Raw genomic sequence first — 21,199 nt, 5'->3', positions numbered from 1 at the left:
TGGATCCATCAGTCACCCTACCTCAAACCAGTGGTGCCAGCCCTTTGACGCGTGCAGCACAGTCACCAAACCTTATTACACACACACACGCCACACACACACGCCACTGTACTGCACAAACGGTGATGGAGAAAGAACTGCTCGGCTTTTCTCTCACCTCTCACACACACTCGCTCCTGTTTCTAAGCCCAGAAGATGCTCTCACGCTTTGTTCCCTGTTTCAAAATCATCTTTGTACAGCGGACCAAAAGTGGATATTTTGTGATATTCAAAGAGATATATAGATAAATGTGTATAGTATATCTAAGGACCACACACTACATCTATTTGTTGCTTTTTCCGTGGCTGATCCGATTGTTTCTACGTGATTGTAGCTCCTCTGGAACCGGTGGATGGTCTGAGTGGGGGAGACTCTTCTGCTTCATTAGACATGAATACTTGAACGACGTCATGGGGAATTCTGAGATTAATCCTCTACATTGTGTCACTAATCTGTCCTGCTGGTTAACTGGAATGCGCCGAGTGTTTATTTATTGCTATTTATTGTGTTTTTGTCTCCATGCTTACTGATGCCAGTGTCATTTTAAAGGCCGCCGGTACCGATTCACCGCTCCAGACTGGACTGGCTGTAGAGAACCAGGAGGGATTTTTCTTCTTTTTAAAAGTTCTATTTCAACGTTGAGATTTAAGGATTGCTATTGTATTTGTTGTGGTCACGGTCTTTGAGTTCATCTTTGTTTCCCCCAAACAAACGCTGCGCTTCATTTCTCGCCCTGGCCGATCAGATCTATGGATGATTAGAGGAAACGGAAGGATTCACCCACCCCCCCCACCCCCCGTTTGATTAGCTGTGGACTGATTTGTTATTTTCTATCTCATTTGATGAATTGGTAGATGTGAACTTTGTGCCTGAAGTGAAACTGAACTGTCTTTGACTCGGAACGGTGCGCTTCCGTACCGGCCGCTGGAAACGGGACACTGGACCCCCCCTGCTGCCATCCCAATCCTACTTGTGAAAATTCAAAAATCCCCACCCCCCCACCCCCCGATAAATGGCAGCTTTGCTGACCCGCAGCAGACTCCAGTGCCTTTACTTTTGCCCCCGGCCAGAGCAGATGGCGTGGGGAGCTGTCGGGTCTCTGCTGGGCTGCAGACCGAGGCCACAGGAGCGGATATCTCACCCTCACCCCCCCCCACCCCCCACCGTGCAGCTGGCGTGTTGTGCTGAAGACCTGCTTCCCGACTGCAGAGGTTCTGTAAGTAGAGCTTTTTTTGGTTCCATTCTGGACGCTGCGACCCGTTTGAGATTGGTCTTTGGAAGTGCCATTGGACCGCGTCGTGAGTCGTGGCGGGCTGTAGCGCGCTCCAACGCAAGCACAAGCATTTGGCAGCCCCCCCCCCCCCTCCCGATTCACCATCGACAGAAATATGTATATATCAAAAACTGAAAGTATATTTATTTGTGGCCTAATTATGACATCTGTTCTTTTGGTGGACATTTTTACCGGTTCTGTTGCCTAAAGTGCTTTTGTGCTTTTTTTTGGATCATGTATAGTATCTAATATATACATACAGACTTTATGTGACCTTTTTGTGTGCCATCCATTTTTTGCTCAATTTGGACCAATATGGGGTGATTTGTATTGTGGATTTTACATTTAAAAAAAACAGGGACGATTGGGGGATTTTTTTTTTTTTATTTATAAAAAAACCTGATTTTTGTGTGTCGTATTAATGAATATAGAAACTATTACAGACACATGTAGTTTGTTTTTTCTGAATATTTCAGATCTCAGCTCAGGCTAGCTTTAGTGTTTCCTTTCAGATTTGTGACTCGTCTTTGCAGTAATAAACGTTTTCTTGTTGAACGCCGTCTCCTTTCTCTCCCCGAGCGCCGGACAGACGGAGCCGTGACGACCTGGTGGCCTGTTACATTTTATTTAACCATTTTCGTACATAGAAACACCAATATGGTTCAAACGCCGCGTGTATCCGCGATGAGACGGCCGCGGGCCCTTTCAGATTTTACAGCATTGCTTTAACTTTGACCAGAATGACTCATAAAAGTACAAAATACTGTAACAACTGGAAATAAAGAGCTCCAAAGACATGGAGGCGATGGTTATGAGCGAGCGAGGGGACGCTGGGGTGAGTCTTCATGGGTGAGGTTTAGGGGGGATTTGGCTTCTATGGCTTTAACTTCCTCACAGTTCATCCTCAGCTGCCTCCCACCAAAGATTTCTCCATGAATTCACCACAATCCTGCTATTTGATACTGGAATTTCAGGTCCAACGACCCGGTCAAGCCTCTCCACCGCAATATTGTGGATGTTTCAGCGCGCGTACGATGAAACACGACGACATACTTGGCAAATTAAAGTGCTAATGGACACTATGGGGGCAGCTAATGACAATTACAAACAGGTCAACATTTCTGTTCAAGGATGTCTCAGATTTCAAATGAAAATATTCTGCCTAAACTGGCGTCAGGGGAGATTTAATGGGCCAAAACGGCGTTTTTTGAACATCCTGCGGCTATAAAAACCTTTTAAAAAAGGTAGAATAAAAATTAAAAAAAGCTTGACTGCCAGCAAGGGAAAATACTTAAGACTACATGTTACAAAAATATGGATAATAACAAGTAATATGATGTCACGAATGAGCTGAAAGATGGAGAAATGCCACGTAAGCACCAGAGAGCCAAGGAAAGAGGACAGGAACCAGGTGGAGCGGACAGAGGGAGCAGAAAGAGCATCCGCCACGATATAATCCGGGATCACCATTTTTAGATCTGCTGGGGATCAGTTCCTTAATAAATATGTGATGATGATGATCTTTAGCAGCAGTGAAAATACCAATTTCCCTTTTTAAGCACTTCAGTTCTGCGGTTGCTCCTCCTGCTCTGCGTACCTGTCACCGTCGTCCTCCTCCGGGTTCCCCGGGGCCTACGGGTGGAGCGCTCCAGCCCGTTGGCGGTGGAGAGTCCGTGCGTGCGTCCTAGTCGAGGGGCTGGGGGTCGGCGATGGGCATGGTGTGCAGGACCTCGTCCAGCAGCTGCAGAGCTCGGTGCAGGTGGATCTCGATCCAGCACGGCGTCTCCTTGATGCTCTGCCGGGGGTAGTCGGGCCCCCATCCCTTCACGAAGCTCATCCTCAAGATGCACAGCCGGCGCAGGTCGTCCACGCCGATGCCGGCGGCGGCGGACAGACCTGCGAGAGGGGGACAGGTGGAAAGGTTACGGTGACGTCTCCCTCTTTCCCACGTGTTCAGCACTGAGAGCACTCACTGATGGCAGGGGCTATGCCTCCCACGGACCCCGGCCCCGGATGTTCCCCGCCACCCCGCCGCCGCCTGGGCCGCCGCCGCCGCCTGAGCCGTGGCGGCCTGCTGCTGCATCTGCCTGTGACACTGACGCAAGTCGAAGACCTGGCAGGGGACGAGACAAACGCGTAATAACCCCCTCAGCCTTTGTCTGGACTTACTGCGAGGCGGGGGGGGCCCACCTTGATGTAAGCGCTGGGGTAAATCTTGTGCACCGCGTCCCCGGGGGCGCGGCCGGCCTCGCGGTCCAGGTAGTAGCTCTGCACGAAGACGGCGTGGTCGCTCAGGCAGCGCACCCACACGTCCCCTTCACCTTTACACTCCAGCTGCACGCCTTTGCCGATGTGAAGCCTTGAAACAGAGAGGGGGGGGGGGGGGGGGGGGGACGTCAGGCCCCGCCCATCACGCCACATCCACCAAGCGTTAACCAGTAAGGAGCATCTGCGGCGCACACCTGGCTCTCTCGATGTTCTCCGTCCTGTGCACGTTGCTCAGCTGGCCCAGGCAGAAGCGATCCCCCCCCGACGGATCCACGTACCCGTCCACCGTCACGATGGGACACGTGGACTGGACCTTGAACGTCTCCCCGACCTGGACGTCCATCTCAAAATACGCGATGGAGCACCAATACTCCGGAGCTGGAGGAGACGCACAGGTGGGACACGTGTGAGTGCAGCGTCTGCGTCAAACGTGTCCCCCCCCCGATGGCGATACTCACCGGGGTGGTTGGAGATGGGGGGCTGGAAGGCAATCTCATTGGCCACCGGCCCTGCAACAACGTGCCGTCGATCATTCAGACCTTTTTCTACTCACACTTATACTGTTTAACATGAACTCAAACTGGATCCATTTAGCCTGATTTCAATAACTGCTGGTTCAAGCTTAAATAAAAGTGAATAAAACATTGTTTTTAATCGAACTGGAGGTCCGATGGGAGTGTGGGGCTCAGATGTGGTTTCCCCCACTTACAGTAATGGCCGGTGTGCGGCATGGGGGGGTGGTGCTGGAGATGCCCGTTCTGGTGCTGAGGCACCGCGGGGGTGAAGCTGCTGTTGCGGCTCCAGTTGGGGTTTGGATCTGCGACAGAAAACAAACCAAATCAGCGTCGCTGCGGCTCGAGCGCCACGTGAGTACTGACGCCTGCACACCGCAGAGACTCACTGGAGGGTCCGGCGCTGATGGCGGAGAAAGCCGACGTCGAAGCCGAGCCGCTCGCCTCCGACGGGGGCAGCAAGAGAGGGACCGTTGAAGGGTTCCTGCGGACCGGGCCTCGACGGGGGGTGCTGGATGGTCTGCAGGTGGCTCTCGGAGCTGGAGTGGGACTGCTGGTTGTCGTAGTCGTACTCGTCCTTCACCAAAAGTGGGCCTGCGTGAAGCGAGGTGGCGCCGGTTAAACCAACGTACGTGGATAAAACACCCAGAGAGCAACAAGATCCGTACCTGAACTGGAGAGGGTCAGTCCTGATAGATCTGTAAACACAACAACACACGTCAGGCGAGATGTTTCCATAGCCAGGCAACGATCTGGAATCTGAAACCTCACCGATGCCTGGAGACACGACCCGCTCGTAGTGGGTACGGGTTGACACAAACGCTGTCGCACTTCAGATCAAACGCATACTGGCAATATTTGACGTGTTTTAGCTCGTTCTTGTGCAGGTCGGGCCACCGCCCACAGCCGCGCGTACACAACATGAGGGAAACCTTTCCGCCCAGCCACCTGTAGCAACAGGCAGAAAGCTGGTATGAGATTCGCACGAGCCGTTCTGTCGCCGGCCTCACCTGGCGCACACGCCACCATACCTGCAGACGCCCGTCCAAGGTGCGCTGTATGGTGACACACTTGCTGGGATGTGCTCCGTTGGTAGTGATCGCTGTGATGAGGGAATCCAGCTCATCCTTCTTCTCCTTCAGCTTCTTCACAAGGCTCCTCGATGGCCCGTTTGGCAAAGCTTTCGCTCTCTCCTCCCTGCCGGTGGCACATCAAGCTGTGCACAATACTTAGGCAGGCATCATTACTCGTGGGAGTGTTCGTGATGGACATCTTTCTCCTCGGGGTTCAGCCTTTTCTAGGCTCTCCACAATATCAGTGGGAAATGGGCCGTTGACGTAATGCCAGAGCTCAAGAACCTAAAAGGAAAGGTCAAAAATGTTTAGTTATGCCATTTAATAAAAGAACAAAAACTCTGTTTCATAATGGTATATGTTAAAAGCCTAATTGGAAACACCTGATGCGGATGTTTAACTTTTACTGTGTTATTTGAACGTACCAAAGCATTTCAATATTAACGACTGCACCAGAAAAAACAACAAATACATTTTAAAAATTCTGGCTAACTTTAGCACAGATTGATCCCAGAGCTAACGTGAAATCACAAAAGTCATCAGTCCGAGCAATGCTGCAGCAGAAGCAGCCCAACGTGCCCGAAATCACACGACCTGGTCGGTATTTGCCCAATTTAAACCCCGTTTAAAGTTTTGAGTTTACAAATGAACACTCCTGTTAGTTTTAGCCACCAGAAAACAAGCCAACAGCCATAGATGTAGTGGTCGTTAGCCAGCCCGGCTAGTTGACACCTCCGTCGTCATAAACAGAGTTATAAAAGCACTTACTGTGAATATTCCAGGGTAGAAGCAAGTCCAAGAGAGGGGCGACGAAAGCAATAGCACAGGCTGCTGAATGTTCGCGTTAAACCAGTTAGCTTGCGCTAATGGGATTCTGATTAGCCTGCTAGCACACTCGCTAACAGCTAATGCTAAACGACCCACCAACCCCAGCCAGCTGCGGTTAATTTAAGCCCCTTCCCTCACAGACTGCCCCGGCCGCGGGTCTGAAAAAGGCGCCTCGTCTCTCCGGTATCTTTGAGGGCCGAGAAGCGCAGAAAACGACAACGGGCAGCCCGCACCTTTGCCGATTAGCTGGCGAGGAAAATAAACACAAAATCCATCTCCACCCACCACGCTGCAGCCGCGCGCACGCGTAAATCACGACAGGCGCGCCGCCGTTGCTCGTCCTCGTGCGAGCAGCTTTCAATCGTTCAATCGACTCCGAATAAAACCACAAGGGATTGATTAATATGCAGAAACCAATAAAGGAATTGAAAGTGTTCAATGTTTCAATTGTTTATTTACAGTTCGGAAAAGACATTACTGTTAGCATCGCGGCAGATTTAGTTCCCCAAAGGTGGTGGTTGCCATGGAGACCGATGTCTTCCTACCTGCTCTCTTCGCCGGAGCTTTCTCCTGCCAGGAAGCTTCGATCTTATCGTTTGCCCATGAAAGATCTCCATGGGTTCAACGTTCACCTTACCCTGATGTCCCGATTCTGGAAAAGTAGCTAAATTTAGCGTAAAAATGACTTAATTCTATAAAATTTAAAGGTGACTGAAACATCAATTAATCTCACCTGGGGCCTAATGAGCGCCGCTGTCGCGCCTGTTCACAAATCACTCCGCGTCCGAGAAGAAACGACTCGAAAATGCTAAATATTATAATTCTCAAGTATAAGTCGAACTGTTTGTGTTCTCACATAGTAAGAGAGAAAAAAAATAACGGCTGGAACAGTCTTGGTTGTGTGGTAAAGTGCTTTGAAGACTGATGTCAGGATAAAGGCGTGATGATGGACTTCTAGACACAACAAACAAAGTAGTCCCTGATTGATTTTTCTGCTTTGACGCTCCCAAGTGACTTTTACGGGGGTTTTTGTGTATATTTTAATCTGCTGTAAATATCAACGTTACATTAATGGAACAAGTGTTTACAATATATAAAATGAGCAATACGTCTGTCCTAAAAAGCAGCAAACATGTCTATTAGACTGAACAGAGCCAAGTTAAAGAAAATCTGTTATGAGATAAAAATATGCCTAAGTTGTTTCCAGAAAACATCCGAAAGAGCCAAATATAAATACAATTCCAAAGTTGTGGGTTCAGGTGAATCTCTTGCCCTCCGCAATCCTTAGGATTGAAACAAAAGCTATTTAACGCACCAATTGTGTGTCGGTTTTAAATAAGCTGCCTGTTGAGAAATCAATTTGCCCGTCAGTATCTTTGCCCTGCACACTTGGCCGGCGTTGACCCGCGTGCTGAGCGAGGATCCCATTAAGCGCCAAAGTTCCACAGCGTTATTCCATCATGGTTATCAGCTTCCGACTGTTCACACCAGCAGCGAGGTGATGATGTGGCATGTATTTTCCATTTGTCCTGCCGCAGAGGCCTCGATAAGGACGTCAGCGGGCCGCTGTCAGAAAAAGGAAGTGGGAGGTTTCAGGGGTCACCAAGATGGCAGGGTTGTCACGCTGGTGAGCAGGAATCTGACACCACGTTTTCACAAAAGGTGCCACTCGGCGAGGCGGCGCGTCCTGAGTGGCGACCTACGGGTTCCGACACCTCCTTATCGCGGTGGCGGGGTCGAGGCCCGCCAGGCATGCGACGTTAGTGTGACGGGGAGTTGAGGATACCTGCCCAAACAGGCTGAGATAAGAAGCAGCTCGCAGGGAACAGTCGTTTTCCATATGTTTTATTTCATGCTCCAACAATGCAGGACCTAATGTAGCATTTACAAATGAAGAACAATCAGCTTTAGACGCTTAAATACGGCCCAGAATGCAACGTTTCGCTGTCTCATGAGAGCAGATACTCGTCTTCTTTCTCCTCAGATAGTTCAGGCTTAGGCTGAAGGTTACCAGGAGGTTCAAGGTCACACACACTCTCCCTTCTGACATCCTTGAACCAAATTAAATATTAAATACAAAAAAAAAAAACTACCCAAAAACTAGTCAGTATTACATGAACTCACGTCAGCTTGGCGGCACAGTTGTGGAAGACAATAACACATTACAACTAACACATTTAATTACAAATTTACAGATTCCCCATCTCTAAGGTTACGACTACGTCGACACGCCGCTGTAGGTAAATACGAAGCAGTTTGGACGGTAAAATGACACCCAGAAAAAAACCATTCTGATTTTCCATTTGATAGCTGTGGTTAGTGCCAATATTCTTCAACTCGAGCGGGTTTTTCCTTCCATCGCGCCGGGTTCTGTGGCGACAAAGAGGCAAAGTTGTTGTGAGTCCCCGTGGAACGGTCTGCGCCCCTCTAATCTCTGCAGGATATCTACACCCACACTCCGCCAACCACATCCCCTCGTACTTGTGTTTGAATGTCACCACGCCGTTTTCGTGATAAAGGAGCGAGATGGGCTCCAGCTTGGTGGGGACGCAGCAGGCACGTGACGCCCTCTTCGGGCTCTTGGCGCTCAGCAGCGACTGCACGATGGCGTGTTTGGTAGGCGAGACCTCGGAGGTCATGGGCGGGTTGCACGCACCTTTGCACTCGTAGGCCTCGTAGCCCAGAGGCTGGATAATCCACGTGTCCCAGCCGATGTCTTTAAAATCCACAAAGAGCGGGCGCCTCTTGCACGGCTCGCTTCTGGCGCTGCGACGCACTCGGGGAGGCGTGTCGTAGACGAAACTGGACCAGAGGTGGGGCTGCTCGTCCCGTCCGTCCCCGTGGTGCCGGGACACCTGGCTCCAGAGGTCGTCTTCATGCTCCATCATCTGCTGGAGCTCTTGTTTGTCCAGTTTGTGGTCTCTGCTCTGATCGTCTGAGAAGACGATGATGGCTGCGTTGTGTTTCCCCTGCAGGCTCCTGTCGATGTCGACCTCCGCGGGGTCCCCCCCCACCTCTGTGACCTCTGGTGTGGCCCCCTCCTCCTCTGCAGTGATGTGAACCTCCAGTCTGTGAGCTGAGCACCCAGACCTCAGCCACAGGGCGACCACATGAGTCAGGTCAAAGGACACCAGCTGTTATCTTTGCATAGATCTGCTGTGTCATCAGTTCCTCTAAGCCCTGCATCTCCCCCACCTCCTCCTCACCCTTCTTCTCCCTTCTTTCCCCGCCTCTCTGGTCTGGACACCTCCTCGGGTCTTCTGTAGATTGTCACCCTTGCAGTTGGCACCACTGGACGGTCTTCTGGGCCCTCCGGACCAGGGTGAAAAGGTGCAGCTCTGCCACGGTTATGTGCTCGTGGTGGAGCATTGAGGCGTTAACAGCAGCGGGTGTCTCCTTACACCCCGGCTGTGACACTCCTGGGGGAGGAATCTGAAATCACAATATCAGCAGGGTTCCTCAGTCGAGTTCGAGGTCAAAACCTTCGACTGTGCTTTGTTGTTACTGTTCAAAGAAAGACTTAATTTTAAAAAGAAAAAACATTTAAATCAGTGTTTTTTTGATGGTCCGATTATTTAAAGCCTTCAAGGACATTTAATTTCTCAGGAAGCCTTTATTTAAGCTCTTTGACTGGAGGATTCCTCATTGTTTAATAAAAACTCAAGAAAAGTCTCTACCTTCATTCTTAAAGCTGCGCACCACACCGGCCGAGGGTGCTGCTGTGTAGTCCTGGGTGAAGCGCCTGTACAGCTCCAGCATGTACTCCGTCGGCTCCCTGTGGTGGGCAGCGAGGGGCCCCTGCTGGGGCCTCCGATCTGTGAGGTTCATGGTGGACAGAAAGTGGCTGAGAAAGTCGCGGGCATCGAGCAGAGGATTCTCAGCGGCTGGCCTGTGGGGGCTGATGGGGCTGCATGAGCCCAAACACAACAGCGTGAGCAGCAGCAGCAGCAGCAGCGGGACGTCCAGCCTGAGGATGGAGCAGATGGAAAGGCTCATGGCGGAGGGGAGGAGTGGAGGAAAGGCGCAAGGTCCAAAGACGAGAAGATGCGTTGGAGACCTGCAGCCTTCTGATGGAGGACTCTCCTCTGGAACGGGACAACTGGCTGCCGTTGGGGACGACAAGAGAAGTGTTTTTGCCCTCGTGGATCTGGTGGTTTGGTCGCGAGGGCAGGGCTGCTCTGTGCTGACATGTTTGGAGATGTCACTCTGGCCCTGTTTGGCCCTCCTCTCTCTCGACCCACCAGGAGAGACAGAGCAGAGCTATCTGACATGAAGCCTTATCATCTCCACTTCCATCAATCAAACCTCTAATGGATTTCTAATGGAGATCACTCACCAGCGATCGGTTGAACAGGCTGATTCACAGCCTTTGGTGATTCATTAAGAATCAATCAATTAGCGAAGTTAATAAACAACAGATAATGCTCTGGAATCTCCACAAGAGGACAGTGTGGACTCAATATCTGTGCCTCTCTTCCACCTTTAATTGGATTACGAATGCTAATTATGCGGCGAAAAACCAGATCTGATGGCATTACGCTGTGCTTTTAGCCAATGCTGGGTTTGTCTTGCTTCTGCTGCTATCACTGACATCACTGTGAGCTCCCTCTCAACCGAGGCGAGAAGTGAATTAAAGGAGATTAAAATGCTAAGATGAGACAAGTTAGATTTGAAAAGCACGTTTGCACTGTGTCATCACGGCTGCGGCGCCTCGGCCAGACAGCGCATACCATGGCTTCTCATGGATATATAGGCACAGCGGCACTATCTTGCATGCCATCGCCTATGCAAGTGTGCAGTATGCAAGTGCCTGCAGCGGGAAGCCCGTCAGATGCCAGCACACATCGGCCTCCATGCTGACTGTTGGCCCAATGTGAGATCATTATAAGGCCCATTCGTGCCGAGTTCATCAGTTTGAGCCATTTACAGACATTCTGGGGTAGCAAACTGGAATAAAGCGTTCAGGAAACGAGCGGAAACGATGCACATAGTTTATTTTGTTTTTTCATTCAACATTGCAATGCAAAAAAGACCACTGCAAAGCAGAGCTGTATTGTGGGTATGCAAGGTCTGCTCTTCGTGTTAGCCGATACACATCAGTCATTTTCACTTTATAACATGGGTATTACAATAAATATTACAATATAAATACCTTCGTTTGGTATATTAACAGTCCTTTGTTACACATTTACAATCCCATTTTGCCTTTCCTGAAAATAAATGGAACGGGGGGGATTTTCTAGCTAGTCAGAAGGCAGGTTTGTGGAGAATAACGAGAATTCTGGGTAATTTGGATTAATTTAATGATAGGAAAAGCATCGATTGCTTAATCTGTGACCCACAATATGGCAGGTTATGAAGCCCCGGATGCACGAGGGTACGCCGCATATCACACTGGCTATAAAGTGCTATAAAGGACGCCAGACACTCCAAATATTCTGTCTACGGTCGTCTTTGGAATCCTGATCTTTGCATATTTAGGCTACTTTAAATGTCATCATCCACCACACGTCATGAGTGCAGAACAGTCTAGCATCCTAAATGACAGGATACATCTATTAAAAAACATGGATGTGAGTATTTGGCACATCATCTCCTGTAAACAAATGGGTCTTTAACAGAAGCTTCTCCTCCAACACAAATACAACCAGATGGCACAGATCCGTGTTTGGGCTGGCTGAAGTGGCGTGACGGTCCGTGTTGTTTACACCCAGGAGTCCAGCGGTGGAGGTTTGTTATCCATGAGGCCCACTGAAGGCCTGCCAGCTCGGATGAAGTGTTTTCTCTCACTTATCGCCTGCGCCGAGAATTACGCAAACAACTGGTGTTTGTCAATTTGCATAATCGCTGACACTTACAGTCAAAACACTTTTCTCTGCATTTTAGGGCCAATGCGTGGAGAGTTTAAGATGATGGGATTACCTGGAGGGCGTCTCGTTCCAGGACGGGACCTTTTCCTTCACTGAGTCTGTCTCTTGGCTCTAAAGTTGAATAAACATCTGCAGTGGGACGTAAGAACATCGTTACCTTCAGGAACATCGTTCAAAGAAGAGAGGGCTTCACACGTGTGTGGGAATTTTAAAGGCAGACGTCACCTGGGAGTGGGGGGGTCCGAGAGTCAAAAGTAACCCGGACCCATTAAATATGGGGTTATGTGTGTATCTTCTTAGTTTTAAATTAATTTCATCAAGAAATATGGTTGGATGGTAATGTAATATAGGGTGTGCTATTAAAGTTGTGAAACTGACTTCTTCTCTTCCTGTCCAGTCACATGACCGTCACCTGATCACCAGAACTGTATGTGTGGCTCTGGGACCGAATAAAGTTCATCGTTGGGCATTTAATGTGTTCGTCTAAATTGGGTTGCCGGTTTGATCCCAGCAGTCTGCTCCTTGACCAAGTTGCTGAACTCCTCTTATAATCCTCCTTTCACATTCCTTAAAGAAGACCTCAAAGAAAATCCCTTTTCAGTGGGAAAGCTGCGGGTGGGGCTTGACGTGGGAAAGAGGGTGCCCTTTCAGAACGACGTTCAAATTAAATGTGACTGGTGATGCGTGAGCACGCCGCTCTGCCTCGAGGACGAGCTGCTCAGGCTAATCAGCTAAGCCCGTGCGCTGATAACCTTGGCAGCTCATCGCCGCTTTAAGCCTGTGTTTCAGAAAAATATGGCGCGGGACTGAAAAAGGTTGCTTCTTCTTTGTCTTCGGTGATGATTGAATAACATTTTTGGCTGACAGAAGACCGCCACGGTGACCTCACCTTGGGTTTTGTCCATTAGGGGCAGGGTGATGTCATCCCCGCCTTGCTTCCCGCTCTTGGATTTCTTCGTCACTCCAGATGTTGTTGGCTTTGAAACACCAAAAAGATCAATTCTCTTACCATCATCACTGGAAGACAAATTCTTTCTCACCTCTGCCGTGGTTCAAGAACCAACACTCTTGTCGATTAGGCAATTGTACCTTAAAGTGGCTCTTGGTCCAACCTGCCTTGTTCAGTGCGCCTCGAAGTTCTTTGTAGGTCCATATTGCTTGGAGCACATGGGAAGCTGCCTTGGTCTCACGTGCCGATTGGCTGGAAACAAATAATCAAACATTTCAGCAGAAAGCCAATGGGACCGTAGCAGGCTAATCTAATCAAACCACTTGGCTTGGTTTTTCACCTTGATACCGACAATAAAAACTGAGTTATGACAGCTACGCTAACATATAACATTCAGATTTAGTGTGCTATAATAGTTGCTGTAGCGAGCAGGATGTCCTACAACATTGTTTCACCTTCTTTCTGCCACTAAAGATAGCTTAGCTGGTCAAACCGAGGAGGCCCACAGCATTCACAAGCAGCTGATGTTTACACTCCAAAGGGTCGGCCATACCTTGACTTGTGGATGGACACCAGTTTCTGCACGCCGTGCCCTTGTATGAGTGCGCGGGCATTCTCCGGGCTATCTGTGATGATCTCGTGGATGGTGTTCAGGAGAGACACCACAGTGTCGCCCTCCAGGTTCTTGGCCGGGTGCTGCTGCCCGCAGGGCAGGTTACCGACAAGGTCCCTCAACGCGTAGCTGCCTAAAGGCAAAGGGAGGGGGAAATAACTTGGATGAGGGTGTTTTGAGCCACGGTGAATATACCAGCCTCGGACTTTGGCGCTACCTATCAAGTCCTTGTTCCTTTTGTCCATGGCCAGGTTGCGGAGAGCGATGGCCACCGCTCGCACCACTTTGTCCACGTCCGAGCGCAGCAGCTCCACCAGAATAGGCAGCCCTTTCTCTTTCCTCACTGTGGCGCGGGTGTAGCTGGACCACTGCAGGAGCCAACATCAAGCGCTGTGTTTAACAACCAAGCGACGGCCGTTTTAATGTTTTTAATGTGTTCACATTTGCTTTTTTCCTTTGAGGCCTTTTAAAAAAAATCATTCATCCTCCCACAAGTAATCCATTAAACAAATTGCCAAGCCAATATACCATAAGTAATCACTGGGGTCTAACTGCTCTACTGTGTGTGATAGATCTGAAAACGTTGGGATTTTAAAGCCCCTTTGATCTGAATGCAGACTCAGCACTGATCCTAACTTATGGTGACAATCACGGCGCGCTAGATCTCAGCCCAGTGCAACATCTGACAGGCTCATAGATTCATAGGACCTTCCAGTACAAGTGACTTGGATCATGTCAGCTGCTGACAAAGTCAATCTGGAGAGAGCAGGCTGATTAAAATGATCGTCTCGCTCACTCTCAGCATTGATGCAGCTGCAAAGGAGGCAGGCAGGACAGGAAAACCCTCTGAGGGTCGACCCCTTTCGACCATTACTAAGTTCCAGTGGTGAATGAAACTGCATTCAATCCTAAATGTCTGCATTTTCTATATTATCTAAACATATTAGTAATGTAAATGTACTGGTATAAAGGCAAAATGAGGTTAATGGACTGGGATAGTGGTAGAGAAGGGCAAAATGTCCTGGTTATAGTGGCACAAAGAGGCAAAATGTCCTGGTTATAGTGGCACAAAGAGGCAAAATGTCCTGGTTATAGTGGCACAAAGAGGCAAAATGTCCTGGTTATAGAGGCACACAGGTGAGTATTTTGTAGCACACCTACATATCTTATATTTATATCAGCTTGAAGAAGATAATTGGTCTTCACAAGCTTCCCTAAAGCAGGTTCCTTTCTTATGTGCAGCCCTGCAAACGTGTCTCATTCCAGCCAAGTATAAAAAGTCATCTTTTCTCTCCACTGTTGCCTGTCAGTCCTTGGGGTTTGGAAACCTGGCTGAAGGAGAAGGATGTACATAATAAAAAGCTCATTTTATCCACTCACGGCCCACTGTCCCGCAGCGAGGTTCTGCAGGGCTCCTGCGGCGGCCTCCAGGGTGTTGTGTTCTGGCTGCTTGTGAGGAGAGACAGGTAGAGCCTCACCACCTCCGGCTGGTAGAGCAGCTCCAAACCTTTAGTGGAAGATCGTGACAAAGTGAGGGATGACAAAACACGGGTTGTCGCTGACACCAAACCTGTTTGGACAAACGCGATCGCGTCATTATTCGGCGAATCGCTTCTCGTCTGATTTGCATTCACTGGTGCGTAGGAGGTATCAGCTCAGCTATTATCTCATTAATCTGGCAGTCATCTATATACTGTGCAGCCAGCCATATTATTAGTATTATTAGTATTTATTGTGTCATTTTATCGGCAGGATTCTATATGCACAACACCTTCAGGAGTAAACAATGGCCCTAACAAAGGCAGCGTACCCAGGCCGAGCTCAAGCTTCTAATCTTCCAGCGGCGGAAATGTTCCTCCTTTAGGCGTCGTCAGTTAAACACGTCTCGATCTTTTGTCTTATTTGTCATAAAACTCGAGCCGATCTGTGGCGTCGCGTTGAAATGAGTCGCCCTCAAACACGGCCAAACACAAGTAAACGGAGGTACCTTTCATTTGGTCTCTACCATTGGGTAAATCCATTGTACCATATTTTCTGTCCATAAATCCGTTTTTCCGACCTGCGTGTCACAGAGACGTGAGCAGACTCAGCGTGTTACGGGATAAGGAATCATCCTACTGCCTTGACAAATGCTCAGGATTAACAAGCGGACTGACCTTGATGGAACCAGTCCTCTGATTAACGTGGCCGAAGGGGAAAAGAGGAGAGGGCAAAGATTACACGATGCCGGGGAAAGAGCGTCCAGTCAGAGCGTCCAGCTCCCGTGGGATTAAGATAAGCATTTATCAATTCTGTGCAATTAGCCAGGAGGGCGAAATGCAAAATTTAAGCCAATTTATATAACCTGATACAGTCGGAAAGGCATTAAATAGGTCAGGAATCAGCAAACAAATCTGTTTCAGTTAAAAAGGACGGGGGGAAGGGGGCTGCCATTAAGGCTCATTTGAAGTAGTTTTGTTTGTTTTTTGGGGTGAAATCTATGAAATGATGAGGAAACACAGATGACCGAGGTAAAACCTATGCGTAAACACATACTATAGGGTTTTTTCTTGGTAGTTCATAAGTCATTTGAGTGTTCCGGGTATCTGGTTTTGTGTTGCGCTGCACCAACCTTTGGTGCGTTTCCCTCCCAGACAGTCGGGCTCAGGCTTCTTCTTCTGGTGCCCCACTGACCGGAGCTGATGGGGCTCCTGAAATCGCTCGGCACCAGAGATTTCTTTGTGGACGTGATAGGAAAGGTTTCGCAGGATGCAGACGCAGTTCTCCACGACTGCACAGAGGACAATGACAGAAGTTTCTTGATTACTGATGTTGCAGAACAACTAAAAAAACAATATTATGGGTCAGAATTATGACGCGAGATGAAGCCAAAAGTTTCCTTAGTTCACTTCTTCACTCTTTACTTTACACTAAAACCACATGGAACATCCAGGGATGACTTTAGCAACCTTATTGTCTGTGTCCTTGTTGACAACAGCCGACTGAAGGGCATGAAGGAGTGCATCCACCAGCCCTTCGCATTCCCTCAGCCTCTGTCGGGCCTCTGCTCCATCCGAGCTGACGTTCCTGGAGAAAAGGGAACAGAAGGAAAACCCTGGTGAAGTCTAGATCCCCCGTTTGTTCTGTGAGAGCAGCCGAGGTTACCTCAGACATCCAGAAGTGTTCTTGAAGACTGTGGTCCACTCGGCACTCAGCAGCTTGGTAGCTTCTCCTGGGTCTTTTCTCCAACCAGAGTGGGGAATTATGATCTCATCGCTCAGCGTCTGGAGCCCGTTGTTAATGACCACCATTTTTAGAGGCTCGTGCGAGGAGAGATTCCACAGAGTTCCTGCAGGGCGAAGAGAACAGCTGTGAAAATGAAAGAAAGGGTCGCAGGTGGTTTCTCCGGGAACTGGCTGCTACCTGTGACCAACTCCTTCACCTCCACGTTGCTGCACTTCCTCAGCAGCCTGACTAAAGCCTGGATGCCATCGCAGTTCTTGATGGCCACTTTGTTATTGTGATCTTTCCCATAGGATATGTTGCGTAAAGCGCCGCAGGCCTTGCGGTAGACCTCAGCCTTCGGGTGGTCCAGTAACTGCACCAACATCGGCACCCCATTCAGCTGGCGCACCTCCTGTTGATGCGGTCGTTTTCGTAGCACAGGTGCTGCAGGTAGGCGGCGGCGTTGGACTTGACCGAGTCCATCGGGTGGCTGAGCATGGAGATGACCTCGCGCAGGTTGGGGTCTCTCCAGCGTGGGTCCCGGCGGATGCTCTCCAGGCTGACCATGCTGTTGCGTTTGTGGCCAAACTGCAGCGTGTGTGCCTGACACATCGCCTGGAAGAAGGGATTCAGGTTTCCCTCCAGCTGGGCCATGAACGCATCATCGTAGCCACTTCTGAAGGATCAGAGACATACACAGGCGTCAGCCTTGCTTTTTAAGGTTTAATTCATTTTTGAGGCTGATATCAGCATTATTTTTTGTGTCCACGTGCACGAGCTTAGGAAGCGCTGAAACTTCCACATTCGTCGACCTTGCAGCGGGCCATCATTCCTGATTGATGTCGTACCGCTACCGAAAATATAAGGTGTCAGTTGTCCAAGGTGACTCAAAGGAACACAATCAAGTGGTCGTTGAGCAACCCTGATTGTGTTGTTACATGTGAGTTGACTACCTTCTCTACTGCAGTACGTGTGTGTGTGTGTGTTTTTGTGTGTCTGTGTATGTGTGAGTGTGTGTTCTTGCTTTATGAAGTGTGTGAGTGCCGATAGAGAAAAGATCTGTATTTGACCCTACAGCTAGTTACCATGGAAACCTCCACAGTCCTCAACAGTCCATTTTCTCCCGTGTGCGGTCAGTAAAGTTCTAGCTCCTCTCCAGCTCTCACCTGTCCGGAGGGTTCTCTGAGCAGCTCCATGGCGGTGATGGGTCTGAACTGGTGAATCCCCCCCAGTGCTGGGTAACTGGCAGCTGCCTGGTCGGCTTCGCTCAGGCCCACGGGAGCGTAGCTGTCTCTGAGAAAAGGTAAGGTCTGGAAGTTCTTGGCAGGCCAGTAGCTGTGGAGGGACGTCCGGGAGAGGCTGCCGTACCCTGAACATATGTCACCCCCGATGCTCCTGTAGCTCTCGGGGAGGATGAACACTCTGCTCTGTCTGTCCGCTTTCGCTAGATGATCCCCAGATGGCGGCATCACCTCGGGTAATGGGCTCGCCATGGTCACTGCGGGCGCGGCAGCGGACTCGGATGTTCCTGCGGTTGCTTCACAAGTCGCGTCGGTCTCTTGAATCCTCTTGGTCGATGTGAGATCAGCCTCATGAGATGTTTGGACACCCTCCCTCTGGAGTTCCGTGGAGGGGCTGTTGCCGGGGGTCCGCTCGGCCTCTCGCTCCACAGCTTTGGGCTCCTACAGAGACGGATGCACCGCTACCGTTATCTTTAGAATCTTTAAGAGTCTATTACCTGAAATATTTACAGTCGGGGCATGAACCATTTGGGCTGAACTTCTGTCACATTTAATGAGTGTTCGAGTTACTAACTTATTACAGAACATAAAGTAGGAGGAGTCGTCTGAGGAAAGTTCTGAAGGTGTGTTCAGTGTCTGATTAAAACTGCAGGAAATGTACGTTTTTTTCCACGATACCGTCAAAATAAAAGATATAAAATGAGGAACCTCATTGTCCGTCTGCTGCGGGGTGTCGGTCTCCATGGAGCTCTCAGGGGTCGAGGTCACTACCGATATGATGGAAGTGGGCGTGTCCAGTTCCTCATTGGCTGATGGGTTTTCAGGACCGGCCCCTTTAACTTCCTGGGACAAAGGCAGCGGAGGGGGACCCTCTGAACCCTGCTCCTGAAACACACGTTCCGTGCACGCAGCACACTCATTGAGCACCAGATATGGCTGTTCAACACTTTGTGACTAAATTATCATATCATTTTTAAACATAAGTGCAGGAATTGATGCCAAGAAGGGTCCATCAGACGATGTTTCCTCTGCAATCCAAGTGGAGAGACATATTTAATGGAAGGCTTCATATACTGCATCTCCGTCTATGACACATTGAACTGTATTCCTTTTAAAATATGACATTTAAACAAACTTGTTTAATTATACATGTGATGGAGCCATTCGGGGCTATTAGAACTTTTTCTTTTTCTTTTGTTGCACAGCTTTTGAAAAAAAAAGATTTCTGGAAGCAGATTTGCTCTTTGATATTTACAAAATCTGACAGGCCTCATATCACCAGGAGGGGTTTTGTTTCAGCAATAGGACTGTCAGGATTCAAAAAAAGCAGTTTTTGATCATGGTTGTGTCTTTTTCGGGGTCTCTGCAGTTTAGTAGGTGGGTTCAACTTGTGGGAACATGCAGATGAAACAGCATCTTTGACTTTCAGAGATTTATTTTAAAAATGCCTTTGGATTTGTTGTCCTTATTGGTTTAATCTGATTCCTGAGCTCATCCACATAGAGAGACCTTCCACTTACAGTAAAACCAGCTGTTATATTTATGCTTTGGTGATTCCAAATAGATGCTGACACCACCCCGCCACACACACACACACACACACACACACACACACACCCCTGGCTTATATAAGCCTGGGAATGGGAGCTGTCAGCTACTGCTTTGTTATCAGACCTGAATTACCAGACTCGGCTCTTCCTTTATTAGATCCCATTTGTTGAGTTCAAGTGTTTTTGATTAATTATTCAGCAGGTTTGTAATTGCAAATAATTAATTCTAGTGGACATTTGTTGACGCTGCACCTTTTGGTGGGTTTCTTGCACCACACATTTGACTTTCACTTCAGGAATTTTGAATGTTCCCCTCTCCTCACCCGATCCACAACACTCTGGAGGGGGTGCAGGGATCATGGAGCCGTTCGAGCTCCACACGTGCGCTCGCCTTTGGGAGGCTGCGGCAGGAAACAGAGCGAGTGCTCAGACCTCGGCTCCGCTGCGTTAAATCAGGCTGCGGCGAGCAGATGACCCAACTGTGGAGGGAGAGAGCGCCGCACGCTCCACGGCAAACACAAGAGCCCTTCACATCCCCGCACAAAATATGTCGGTGGGGGGTGGGGGGGGGGGGCAGCAATGGAAGAGTCACACGGGAGAAACTGGCAACGGTGCTGCTGTCCTCTGTACGGACGGCTTGATTAGGTTGGAGGGGACGATCATAAGCTGGACGGGGGCCGGATTCAAGCTCCAGGCCTCCATGAGTCAAAGCTCATTTAAATAACTCACTGCACCATCACGAAAGCACATGTGGCCCCCCGGCAAATAGGTCCAATCTGTCTGTCAGACAGACAGACAGACAGCATGTAGTCCCCATCATCCCTCTCTATTGAGGCCAGGTGGAGCCACCCTAGCTGTTATTTAGGGAGTGGGTTTGGATCTTGGTGACCAGCTCAAGGGCACAGAGGCCACAGGCCGGGGTTCTGAACTCCCCCCAATCTCTCGGCTACAGCGTGGCGAAGGCATTCCAGAGTGAGCGGACCTATAATCCACAGTGTGCTGGGAAATCCGGAGTAGCGCCCCCGCCGGTGGCCACAACATGGCGCCGACGTCAGAGCCCATTTGGTCCCAACTTGGTCACAAGTCGCCGGCCTTCCGCCGTCTGTTGAATCTGTTGGTCAGAATGTGTCGGAGGGCAGGACGAAGGCGCCCGACGCTGCCGTCCAGTCCAGGACGCTGCCTGTCAATAATCCCACCAGTCTGGTCCGGTTAGCAGAGAAGGATGCAGCATCGCCCCCAAAGTTCTGGTTCGGAGCCTCAAATAGTTAAACATCCAGCACATACATCAGGGCCACAGTGAGAGGAACGTTCTCCCTCTGGGGGGGACACCCTGTCGTCATAATGCAATCAAAGATCAACCCCCCTTTCCTCATGCTTGCCCACACACACGCACACACACTTGAAGGTGTCAGCATCATGTCCCCCGTGCACACAAGGAGACTGCACCGAGCAGCAGCGGAGGTGACGCGATCCACGCTCGCTATGACAGGCAGAACGTAAAGCTGTGGAGAGCCACAGTTTTCTGCAGGAATCGTGGGGGGGGGGGCAAACAGAGCCATTCCACCACACACTTACCTCCTTCACTTCAGCGGGCATTAGGCAACCTTCTCTGATACCGCGCAGATGATGGAGAAGATGGGTCCCCGGGTGAGACGGCTGGCTGCCTCCCTGCCTGCTGCCGGGATTCTTTCGCCTTGACTCTTCCTTCCTGAGCAGTTCAAACGTGCACAGCCATCCTTCCTCTCAGCTCCCACTAATGCACGTCTGCTCGCTCGCTC

General features: G+C 49.7%; 2 protein-coding genes and 2 pseudogenes across 2 annotated transcripts; all 4 read right to left on the bottom strand.

Annotated features, from left to right (window-relative positions):
- Positions 1-2,579: 2,579 nt before the first annotated feature.
- Positions 2,580-5,420, bottom strand: LOC115250164 (mothers against decapentaplegic homolog 4). The gene is given in 15 exon segments (XM_074084916.1): positions 2,580-3,209; positions 3,287-3,341; positions 3,343-3,426; positions 3,504-3,672; positions 3,776-3,959; positions 4,040-4,090; positions 4,291-4,398; positions 4,483-4,555; positions 4,557-4,687; positions 4,762-4,791; positions 4,865-4,895; positions 4,897-4,992; positions 4,994-5,041; positions 5,125-5,250; positions 5,252-5,420. Coding segments are annotated over 15 exon segments (1,512 nt in total). The 5' UTR covers positions 5,366-5,420; the 3' UTR covers positions 2,580-2,997.
- Positions 5,421-7,549: 2,129 nt separating this feature from the next.
- Positions 7,550-9,990, bottom strand: LOC101061944 (bone morphogenetic protein 10-like; annotated as a pseudogene).
- A 1,708-nt stretch (positions 9,991-11,698) lies between these two features.
- LOC115250237 (armadillo repeat protein deleted in velo-cardio-facial syndrome homolog) lies at positions 11,699-17,494 on the bottom strand (annotated as a pseudogene).
- Positions 17,495-17,763: 269 nt separating this feature from the next.
- Positions 17,764-21,196, bottom strand: LOC115250236 (uncharacterized). Its single transcript, XM_029838042.1, has 3 exons — positions 20,997-21,196; positions 18,580-18,756; positions 17,764-18,312 (listed from the first exon to the last, which is right to left on the bottom strand). The coding sequence occupies exons 1-3, from the start codon at positions 21,015-21,017 to the stop codon at positions 17,764-17,766; spliced, it is 747 nt and encodes a 248-aa protein (XP_029693902.1). The 5' UTR covers positions 21,018-21,196.
- Positions 21,197-21,199: the final 3 nt, after the last annotated feature.

This window comes from Takifugu rubripes, chromosome 6 (assembly GCF_901000725.2).
Source record: "Takifugu rubripes chromosome 6, fTakRub1.2, whole genome shotgun sequence".
NCBI lineage: Eukaryota > Metazoa > Chordata > Actinopteri > Tetraodontiformes > Tetraodontidae > Takifugu > Takifugu rubripes.
The sequence above is the reverse complement of the archived record's forward strand: the minus strand, read 5'-3'. Positions and strand labels throughout refer to the sequence as shown.